This window comes from Anopheles arabiensis, chromosome 3, assembly GCF_016920715.1.
Source record: "Anopheles arabiensis isolate DONGOLA chromosome 3, AaraD3, whole genome shotgun sequence".
Classification (NCBI taxonomy): Eukaryota; Metazoa; Arthropoda; class Insecta; order Diptera; family Culicidae; genus Anopheles; species Anopheles arabiensis.
The window spans coordinates 65,909,599-65,921,524 of NC_053518.1; the positions used below are offsets into that span (position 1 = coordinate 65,909,599).

Genomic DNA, 11,926 nt, shown 5'->3' on the forward strand with positions numbered 1-11,926 from the left:
AATTTAAAATCCACACAAACAAACAATTTCTCAAACTATCTTCTGCTCAAATAGTACCCGAGAGCAAAGAGTTCATTTTAATTCGCAACTTAAAACAACATTCAAACTCTAACTTCAACTAAAAACGACCAGTAATTGAAGACACAGTCGCTCTATCTCTAGCACTCTATTTCCTTCGCTTTTCTCTAAGCTCACTGTTTTGCACTTGTACAATCATCATCATCATCATCACCAGCGTACGGAGCAAGCGGTCGAAACAATTCCAACCATTCCAAAACCACCGAAGCAACGGATGTGATTTGCTTTATCTGCTTTATCCGAGTTCGATTCCCATACGGCTACATAAGCCGGAAACTTTTGAAAGATTTCCAATGGCATACGGTATGCGAAGGGGAGGATTTTAACAAAGAAAAATCACAAATAAGCAAAAATTATATCGTTCCTGCCAATCTCTGGTGCTGCTGCTGCTGCTGCTACTGCTGCAATCATGCAAAACTGTTCCCGAAACGATTCCCCCGTTTTTCCCATGAAATCGCTTCCGTTTTGCGTAGTTAACACAACTTCAGCACACCGAAGGCTAGCCCGGGACTGATTGCATCAACCCAGCTGCCTTCTTCTTGCATTTTATTTTTCTTCCGTTTCTGACTCTTCACTGTACACACTGATTGTTCCGCACTGTGTTCCGCTCTTCAAAAATCCACTGCTAAAGAAAAGCGTTGTCGTTAAAGTGAAAATGTTCCGATTGTTCCGCCGGCCTTTTCTTTTGCAGCGGAGCGCGTTTGGTGGTTGGGGTTTGTTAAGCAATTCAAATCACCGAGTGCACTGCACATGCACAGCAATCGGAGAGCAAAATGATCTTACCACTGAGGGGGACAAGGGCACCAGTAAAGGCAAAAAACACATACACGCACACATCCAACCATTCTCCTACAGCGTAAGTATCAGAGGAGCAATTTTGGAAGTTGTTTGAAAACGATTCAAACGAACCAAAAATAAGGTGGCCGCCGTTTGCCGGCGTTCGTATTGTCGCAGTCGTTTTTCGGAGGGTTAAACCGTTCCGTCGTCTTCCGGGGACGACCAAACGGGTGACGGTCGAGTTGCAGATGATTGCATCTCTTCACGGCTGCATTCCGCAGCGGTAAAACGAGAAAGATCGAGTGTGAGTTAGTGTGGTAGCATTTCCTTTTCTTGCTAGCGGACTCCAGCGTACGAGTTTAGGAAAGTTCGTTTAGGATTATCGACAATACGCAAGGCGGGTGTTTCTGAATTGGAAGGTGGCCAGGACCCCATTTTTCGCTCATCCTATTGGCTTTGGTTCGACGGAACAAGGAAAAGCGTACCAATCGAGTGCATTCCTGGTACTGGCATTGTGACGTTTCACACAGCTCGCACGGTATCGATCTCTTTTGCCATTAGCGCCATTACACCAGGGTTTTTCTTCGAGTTTTGGTTGGAATTTTACAATGCAAGGTTCAGCAGCTCTACTCCACAACAGCTAGTTGTGATAGTTGTGAGTGGATTTTCGGACTGAGAGTTTACTTATTTTCCACATTGGTAATGGTGGTGGTGAAAATTCGACTTTGGCTGTTATTTCGTGTCCAACGTGTCCAATGCAACCAACGATAGGGCGTGCAAGATCAACTAGTAAAACGAGCGGACCAACATGAATGTTGGGCTTCGTGTGTAGTCGATTGTTACTGGCGCCCGGGTATGCATAGTTCATCATGATCCATCAAATGCAGCTAAGGAACTACGTACGCGGAAGCTTTGTTGAACTCACAATTACCACGTAAAGCGTTTTGTACTTCAATCGTAACATGCAATGGAAGGGTTGTCTGCTCCAAAGAATATTTTGAACGAGGAATTGAAATTTTAAGCATCAAATCATTGCATTCTTTGAAATTCTATAAATGCTCCACCAGGTAAAGGCAGAATTAATATGAAAAATTAAATGAAATATCACAATACTTTGATGGGCTGAGATCCAGTTACCATATAATACCCTAAAACATAATTGCCGCACGGTCTGGAGTAAATCATACGGTTTAAAAAACATTAAAATTTTAACAGAACATCAAAGACATCTAATTCAATAATTCAACGGTGAAAAAGAAAATAAAATAGAGTGAAAGTTAAAAACTTATAAAAGTTTTTAGCCAGTTTTATTACACTTAACTACATTACAATATTTAAGCTAATATTTGACTCACAAAAAAGATAAAAAATAATCTGCCAGGTAAAATATTGAAAATAAAAATAGATTACAAAAAAATGTCAAAAGACAATAACAAAAATATTGTATACCATCCGGGTCGAAGGACCAAAGCATCATACAACTCCATATAATATATCACAAACAATTATTGAACGCTAAAGCAGTACTGCATTCAATTAAATGCTATCACCTGACATTAACTGAGCTACAATCCTTGAACAAATGCCTCAAATTAAGCAGAACGATATCTTTATCTCAATAACCCCTCGATCACACCTGCATTCTCAAAGCAGGGAAAATCTCGCACCCTAAATCCCGCCCATTCGCGCTAGTTCGCTAGCTGTTAACATTGTAATCCCTGCCGCACATTCCAGCGAACGGCGCCACCAATTATTGATCTTATTTATCGCTTCGATGAATGATTTTAATTGATTTATAATCCAGCCCGGGTCAACACTGCTCAGCCCAAGTGCCGCGGCCCGAGTGCGCCCGTGTGCGTAGGGATAATGACTTACCCCGCAAACATTATCATTACCATAATCGGCAGCACAACCAGCACCAGCTAGCGGCAGTAGTATCATTATGGTAGCAAGCGACAGGCGCACAATTTACTCAATGAGCTGGAATAAAAAATGGACGCTTCCCAAATCAACGGACAACGAATCTGCTCAAATTTCGCTTCACTTTATCTCGCTTCAAAAATAACCCCTACCGACCTGAAACGCTCCGTGACGGTTGCATCGATAGAGTCAACTTCATTGGCAACAAAAATGGCAACGCCCCCCAAAGTGTCCTCTCCATTTTGCGAAGGAAGATGGGCACAAAGCATCAGTTTTTCCACACACGTAGAAAATGTATGCAGAAAATAGATTCAACATTACGAAAGTTTAATCGGCTTAACTGCTTAATTTGTGGGTGTGCCGTCACAACCGAGGAGATGGTGTGTATCGGGCGGCCGAACAACCGAAAGCGAAAATATTATCAACTTTCGCCCTAATTGAAACATAAGCAGTTTAGCTTGCCAAGTGCAACAGCACTGCATGTGTCAATCGGAGCGACGATGTCGGGAAGATGAATGACGCTGGTGACAATGCCATCGGGAGAGAGTTTCATCATGGAGTAGGGCAGAGGAATTGAGAATGTACAACATTTTCGCTTTCCATCCAAACCGGGAAAGCTCTTTACCTTCGTGGTAAAAATTACTGCTGGAAAATACGGCACCAACCTGGTACAGCTTTGTCTCAGTTTTGTGTGTGTGTCGCTTGAAACTTTCCTCATTTTCCTAACGTTACAGCACGAGCTACATTTAAACGATTCATTCCCATTTCAATAGAGCAAAGGAAGGATAGCGAACTCATTTTACTGGCGACTGATTCCCCAATAGCAGACGTTCCATGGAGCGCGGAAAATTCAACCTTCTACCCGCTCCCATTAATGCAGTGTGTACAGCACGGATTAAAACTTTCCTTTGATTATGCTGATCGGATTTGAACCGCTCGGCTGCATGCCGGACCGGAAAGGATCGGTGGTTCGCTGACGTTAAAGCCTTCGTCCTGTACCTCCGGGGGCTTGGCACGTTTTGAAGCAAAGGCTGTGTAAATATATTAATCGGCTACCTTCAAAGGTTGAGGCAAGACAACAGCAACATCACCGAAAACAAGAAACAACACATCTAAACATGGGCAGGAAGGAGCTGTATGTCTTTGGAAGCTTTCAGCCAAAGTGTCACCAAAAGGGGAGGGGGGGGGAGGTTTCGAAAGCAGCTCAGCAAGGTAAATTAATTAATCATTCTTTTTTGGAGCCTCTCTCCCACCAGGAGCGTTTGGAGCTGATAAAAAGATGTAAGATTAATGTAAGCACGAGAGTTTGTGAATGGAGTTGGGAAGCATTGGTAAAGCAAATTCAGGAACAGTCACTACCAGTTGAGAGAAGATTTATTAACAAGGTGTTTCGACGATGATGGTAAGAATAAAACAGATGATAATCTCAACAATTTTACACACAAGTTGGTCATATTTTTAGTTTCTTTTATTTTTTGTGTAACTGAAGATTAAATAACAGACAAGAAACGTGCGAGCTGCTTCTTCATTCTATTTGATTGATATTCTTTTGAGTTTTTCGGAGCACATATTGGCCAAAAAAGACATTTTTTATAAAATGCGTGTAGCCTAAGAGGGCAAGTAAAATCTGTTGTGCAGGACAGTGAGAAACAACAATGCATCCGCTAGTAACATCTAAACCCTTGACTGAAATCATAGGTGTACGATCGCTTTCGAAACTTATTCAGTAACTTGCAGCCAGATAGTCAATCCTTGTTATGAGTGGGAAGATCCATAAAAAGCTTGAAAACATCACGGTCATATTAATATGTCGTTCAAGTTGACAACTGATGAAGGTGAATTTGACCAGTTGCACGTAAGTATAAAGAGTCCAACATATATATCTAATGAGGATTTAAAAGGACATAATGGATGATTCGTTTTTAAAGACCATGGGACTGTTTGCCAGGACACTAGATGACTTCTTATTTCAAAATTACTGTGATTGGAAAACATCACGGTCATATTATTGTGTCGTTCAAGTTGACAACTATAACACGCAACCGCGAAATAGCGCACAGTAAATACTACCGTGACAAAATTGTCCAAAAAACATCAACGGCAGCTTCTTTAAATGCTACCATTGGAGAACCATTTCGACGCGGAACTCAGCGCCGATGTTTTGGTGAACCGTGAGAACAGAGCGATATGACACGTTTCATACGCACGGTGCTTATCACCCCATCATGTACACAGTACTTTTGTTGCAGATAATCGGGCCTCTACTACTATAAGTTTAATACCAACAGAAGTACAGTATCTGTTTTTGTTAACATCAATACAGTAATCACACTGTAACAGTCTTTCAAGGAGTAACTGTATGTTTTGCTTTTATTTTTTGCTGTGATTAAAGAGAAGCATTAAAGGTTTTATTCTTATCGAACGAAGGTCTTGAAGAAGATTATGCATGAAGCATGATTTGCGAGCGGGAAATTCCCAATATCAACAACACAGCTTCACCGATAGAGATGCATACCGTCCGTGTTTCAGTTCATTGATAGACTGCATCCGAAGCAGGCGCAAAATCGCAAAACCTCCAAACCAACCATGTGGCAGCTCATAAGGTCGCGAATATTAACGGTGATAATCTTTATAAGTGCTGCTCATGGGTAAGAACAAACGCGGTGAAAGTGCTTTACGAATTTATGCAGTTGGAAATAATTTGGAAACTACGTGTTGTTTAAGGCTTCTTTTCGTGGGTCCAAAATTCATCCGGGACAACCAAAGCTACACACTGACGATCAGCAACTTTTACTCAAATCCAAGGAAAATGGACTTGATGGTGAAGCTGGAAGGCCAAACAGATAATGGTTTAAGCGTTTTGAATATTACCAAGATGATCGAAGTGCGAAGTAATTCTATCCGGATGATCAGTTTCAGCGTAAGAAGAGTACGTTAAAGCTACAAGGCTTACAACTAATTTGCGCTTTTGCAGATGCCAGATAATCTGTCAACTGGTGACTACAAAATAACCATCGACGGACAACAAGGTTTTAACTTTCATATGGAGACAGACCTGTTTTATCTAAAAAAATCGGTAGCAGGGCTAATACATGTCGATAAGCCCGTATTTAAACCTGGCGATACGGTGAACTTCCGTGTGATCGTGCTGGACACGGAGCTAAAGCCGCCGGCGAGGGTTAAGTCGGTTCATGTAACTATCCGAGATCCTCAGCGCAATGTGATTCGCAAATGGTCCACGGCAAAAATGTATAACGGTGTGTTCGAAGGTGATCTGCAGATAGCGCCTACTCCAATGCTCGGGGTCTGGAATATCTTGGTGCAGATGGAGGGAGAAGAGCTTGTGTCAAAGACGTTTGAGGTGAAGGAGTATGTGTTGTCAACGTTCGACGTGCAGGTCATGCCATCGGTGATTCCACTGGAAGAGCATCAAGCTCTAAATCTTACAATCGAAGCGTACTATCACTTTGGTAAGCCAGTGCAAGGAGTGGCTAAGGTGGAGCTATACCTAGACGACGATAAGCTAGATCAACAGAAAGAGATTACCGTTTACGGAATTGGTCAGGTAGAGTTGCGCTTTGCTGACTATTTCGATATGTACGAAGATCAGCAGGATGTGCGAGTGAAGGTGACGTTCATCGAGCACTACACAAGTAAGAATCATGTTCGAAATACCGTTGGAAACAGTTACTGAATGGAAAATTTCTCTTCACAGATCGTACGGTGGTCAAACAGTCACAAATAACGGTTTACAAGTATCAATACCGAGTACAATTAATCAAAGAAAGTCCTCAGTTTCGTCCAGGGCTTCCGTTCAAATGCGCGCTTCAGTTTACACACCATGATGGAACACCGGCTGGCAACCAGGTGGAGGTTACCGATGTAGAATTCGAAACGACAGCAACGAGTGATAACGATGGATTGATTAAGCTTGAGCTGCATCCAAGTGAGGGTACTGAACAACTCGGTGTTAACGTATGTATTTCGAATGATTCTTTAATGGTTGACAAAGCATCTTGAAGGGTCAGTTCTTTTGCAGTTTGACGCTGTTGATGCATTCCTTTTTTACGAAGATGTGAATAAGGTAGAAACGGATGCTTTCATTAAACTGGAGTTGAAATCACCGTGAGTTATAGCTTGCTACAAATCGAAATTGTTAGTGTAACGTATAATATAATCTGATTCTTTCTAGCATCAACCTGAACAAATTAATGCGCTTCATTGTAACATGCACGGAGCGCATGACATTCTTCGTGTACTATGTTGTGTCAAAGAGCAACATCGTCGATGCAGGCTTCGTGCGACCAAAAAATGAGACAACGTTCCTACTGCAACTGTACGCAACGGAAAAGATGTTTCCAAACGCGAAAATGCTTGTAGCTACCGTTACCGGTCGCACTGTGGTGTACGACTACATAAACCTCGATTTCCAAGTGTTTCACAATAATGTAAGTAATTGTATGTAATATTTTAAAACGTAACACTTATTCATGTTGTGTGAAATCAGTTCACTTTAAGCATTGACGAGCAAGAGATCAAGCCGGGACGACAAATCGAGCTGAGCATGTCTGGACGCCCAGGAGCGTACGTTGGGCTGGCCGCCTATGACAAAGCCTTGCTTTTGTTTAACCAGAACCACGACCTTATCTTGGACGACTTCTTGAAGGTGTTTGACGGGTTCCATGTTCATCATGAAGGTGAATTTGACCAGTTGCACGTAAGTATAAAGAGTCCAACATATATATCTAGTGAGGATTTAAGAGGACATAATGGATGATTCGTTTTTAAAGACCATGGGACTGTTTGCCAGGACACTGGATGACTTCTTATTTCAAAATTACAATCATAAATCAGAGCGCAATGGACAGCAGATGGAACAAACGGTGGTCAGGAAACAGTTCGTGGAGTCATGGCTTTGGAAGAATGTGACCATTGAAAGCTCTGGTAGTCTCAAGCTGACTGAGGTTGTGCCGGATACTACGACCTCTTGGTATCTTACGGCCTTCTCGATCGATCCCGTCGTCGGGTTGGGTATCATTAAGAAACCGATCGAGTTCACAACAGTCCAGCCGTTTGTCATTATGGAAAGCTTGCCATATTCAATCAAGCGAGGTGAGGCGATTGAGATACAATTTATTCTTATCAGCAGCCTTCAAGAAGAGCACACCGTTGACGTGACGCTGTACAATGAGAACAATGAGATGGAGTTCATAGGACGTTCGATTGCTAGTAGGTATCAATGGGGATAACGACATTGAATTACTTATCTTCAATGTATAATTTGGTTCTAGACGCAAGCTACACCAAATCGGTTAGCGTTCTACCGAAGGTGGGGAAGCCGATTTCATTCCTGGTGAAAGCAAAGAAGCTCGGCGAGATGATGGTTCGTGTGAAAGCCTCTATAGCAAATGGAATTGCGGAGGATGCACTGGAGAAGGTGATACGGGTCACGCCAGAAAGCTTGGTACAGTCAGGAGTGGAATCGTTCGGATTTTTCATGAACACGTACCAGAATCGAACGTTTTTAGTGAACCCAAACATCGACAAAAAGGCCGATAACGGATCGGTTGAGATCAAGCTCAGATTCAATCGTGAGTAATGCACACACCATTGCCCACACAATGCACACTACATTTAATTGTTCCCACAGCCAACTTACTTATCACCGTGAAGGACAACTTGAACGATATTCGCACTGATTGGAGTAGATGTAACGAAGGCATAAGAGGCACGCTTAATTTCGTTGTTCATGATTACCTGAATACCATTGGGTCATCAGATCAAATATCATCCGACGATAGTGCAAAAATAATAATACATTTTGTACGTCTACAGAAGTGCTTCATTTCCAAAGCTCCATGGCGGAATAAGGTGTTTGATACTGCATTCCTAGTAAATGCGTTGAATAATGCAATGAAATATGTATACTGGAATGACAAGCATAAACTTGAGAAAATTTTCGCCTGGCTGGCCTCACAACAGCACCATTCCGGAAGTTTCAAGGAAACCGAATCCGATCTGCACTATAAACGCAGTGAAGTAGCACTAACGTCGTACGTGTTGGCAGTCATGCTGGAGAACGAAAGCGCCAAAATGCAGCACGCTGTGGTGTTAGAAAAGGGAATGAGTTTTCTGAGCGATCAATTGGATTTAATCACAAGTGCAAATGATTTGGCGATAGTGACCTATGCGATGATGTTGTATGGGCACAGGCTAAAAGACGCTGCGTTCGAAAAGCTGATCGATATGTCAACCATTACCAACAATGGAACGGAACGATATTGGAACACGTTGAACAGCGTGGAGGCAACATCTTTTGCTTTGCTATCGCATGTGTTGGCCAACAAGTTGCTAGAAGCTTTGCCAATAATGCGTTGGTTGGTGAATCAGAGAAGCGAATTAGACAGTGTTTCTGGGCAACAAAATACCTATTTGCGTCTCAAAGCGTTGTCCAGCATAGCGAAAAAGATATCTCCATCCCGAAACGACCTTGTCGCAAAGCTAAAGTACAAGCAGAGTACGCAATTGTTGCGTTTGAATTCATATAGCAATATGATACTAATCATGACCATACCGCAAGACGTGAGGAAATTTGAAATCACAGTAATGGGTATTGGGGCTGGACTGCTTCAGGTGTTTTATCGATATAACTTGAATCTCATGAACTTTGAGCATCGATTCAAGCTGGACTTACAGAAACAGATCACAAACTTTGACCAAGAGCTGAAGCTGAATGTGTGTGCCAACTACATCCCCACAGTGTCTGAAAGTCGATCAAACATGACGCTGGTCGAGGTGACGTTACCGAGCGGTTACGTTGTCGATCACAATCCGATCAGTGAGCAGACGACGGTGAATCTAATTCAGGTAAGACTATTTTGATGTTTTAATTGTCGGATACTTGGAGCTATCAATCATTCACTTGACATTTCTTTTACAGCGCATTGAAATTCGTTACGGTGGCACTTCGGTCGTTTTGTACTACAACAGTATGGGCTTGGAGCGGAACTGTTTCACTGTGTCCGCCTACAGACGCTTGAAGGTAGCACTGAAGCGTCCGGCGTATGTGGTTGTGTATGACTATTATGATACAAGTGAGTAGCTGATGAACATTAGTTGTGGAAATGCCAAGGGAAATATAACATTCTATACTTTTGAGCTATCCTTATAGATCTGAACGCCATCAAAGTGTACGAAGTAGACAAGCAGAATGTTTGCGAAATCTGCGAAGAAGACTGCCCAGCAGAGTGCAAGATATAGTGGCTGAGTTAGAGTTAAGGACAACTTGCAATACTGAGGGATTCATGTTTTGAAACAGATTTTTCTGATACATTAATAGTCTATAGAAAATTGAAAAATCGGTTTTGAAAGTGCCTAAAAATCAATACTATATCTAATTTAACTGCATGTCATTTGTTTTGATGAAAAGAGAGTATCAATTTGCTTAATAAAACAACACACCGAATAACAGTGCTGCATAACGCCGCGAGCATCATGTGATGGTGACAACCGAAAATAAAACCATCTCGCTTTTCAGTGATAATCATTACCGATAATCATTAGAAGCGCTTCATGACATGTCGAAGATGACATGTGAGTGCTTGAGCCGAACCTGATACACTACTCGTCAACACTGAGCGCACTTCTCCTTCTTCTCTTCTTTGGCTCAACAACCGTTGTCGATCAAGGCCTGCCTGTACCACTGGGCTTGGCTTTCTGTGACTAATTGATTTCCCCCCATAGCAGGATAGTCAATCCTACGTATGGCGGCACTTCTATTTAGGGATTGAACCCATGGCGGGCATGTTGTTAAGTCGTACGAGTTGACGACTGTACTGTGAGACCGGCTTAGTAAAGCACTTAAAGTACAAAAACTTGGTGCACTATCTCGGCCGGTAGTGTCCGTAGCAGGATGGAAAAAATATACTGTCCGCGGACTCTCAATTGAGAGGTCTGTCGTTCAAATCGATCGGTAAATGACAGAGTAAATGAAACGTCAAACGTCACTGTGACTAGCCGAGGATTCGCTGCGCTCCGACTATTTTCTATATTATTCCGTGAAAAACTATTTTTTTGCTCAACCTGTTGCTGGTGTAGGTGGTATCACTACCTGGTTTTGTTTAACAATTTGGATTATTCACCTACAATCACCTGCAAACTTTTTCCAGCCCACAATCATTAGGTCGCTTCAACATCACAATCAAACGCTGATCCACAATGCAATGGCCGGTATTTATTCCGCCTGCGCTAACAACATCGTAGCTGCTGATCGCATTGTGAAATGCCAGGGTTGCTGCAACTCTGAGTTTCACTTCTCATGCAGTGAACTTTCTGAGGAACTGTCCGCTACTATAGAGTCCTGTGCACAACTTTTTTGGGCCAGTAAAGCTTGTGTAAAGTTTCACAAGGATCCGCGTACGGCCGTGTTGAGGTCATCCACCCTGTACACTCACACTTCTGTTGACCTATTGTCCAGTATAGCCGACCTTAAAGTAAGACTCCGTAACGAGCTATCACAACAGATCACAGATAATTAGCGCGAGCTCCTGAAAGTGTTTAAGGACGAGATCCGTTTTTGTTTGTTTTCGTCGAACATCACCACTGATTTGCAGTCACAACAACCCATTCATCGCAAACCAGCATCATCAAATCCAGGACTGTTTACTTCAGAGGTCAACAATATTATACCGTCACAACATTTTCCATCCTTGGTCGCTTCACTTAGTTTAAGTCATCTAACACTAACGTGCCACCACCTAATAAACCGCTAACACCACTACTTAGAGGATCCGGATCGCCACTTAACTCGGATTCATTGGCTATCCAATTACACGTTATTCTTTACACGTTATGCCCCATCGGTCAAAACTGAGCAAATCTCACACATGGTGCAAGTACGTCTAGCACTCGACAAGCGGGATGAGTTCGTTCACCGTCTGACGAAATTTGGCGCTGACACCAGTGCACTCTCATTTGTTCTCATTTAAGGTGGGCATACCAGTCACTCTACGCAGCAAGGCTCTCTCACCTGAGACATGGCCCTCCGCTCTAACGTACCGAGAGTTCCGCGACAACCGGACCAATGATAATAACACTAATACTCTCGCAGTCGTCGATACAAATTCGATGCTTTAACCTACACTCGATCACT

At 42.6% G+C, this 11,926-nt stretch overlaps 1 protein-coding gene across 1 annotated transcript; it reads left to right on the plus strand.

Annotated features, from left to right (window-relative positions):
- The first annotated feature begins 5,282 nt into the window (after window positions 1-5,282).
- Window positions 5,283-10,272, plus strand: LOC120902364 (A.superbus venom factor 1-like). The gene is made up of 12 exons (XM_040311062.1): window positions 5,283-5,423; window positions 5,500-5,695; window positions 5,750-6,428; window positions 6,491-6,750; window positions 6,815-6,900; window positions 6,968-7,223; window positions 7,283-7,492; window positions 7,566-8,004; window positions 8,067-8,366; window positions 8,426-9,642; window positions 9,716-9,869; window positions 9,947-10,272. Exons 1-12 carry the CDS (start codon window positions 5,362-5,364, stop codon window positions 10,033-10,035), a joined length of 3,948 nt encoding a protein of 1,315 aa, XP_040166996.1. The 5' UTR covers window positions 5,283-5,361; the 3' UTR covers window positions 10,036-10,272.
- The last annotated feature ends 1,654 nt before the right edge of the window (window positions 10,273-11,926 follow it).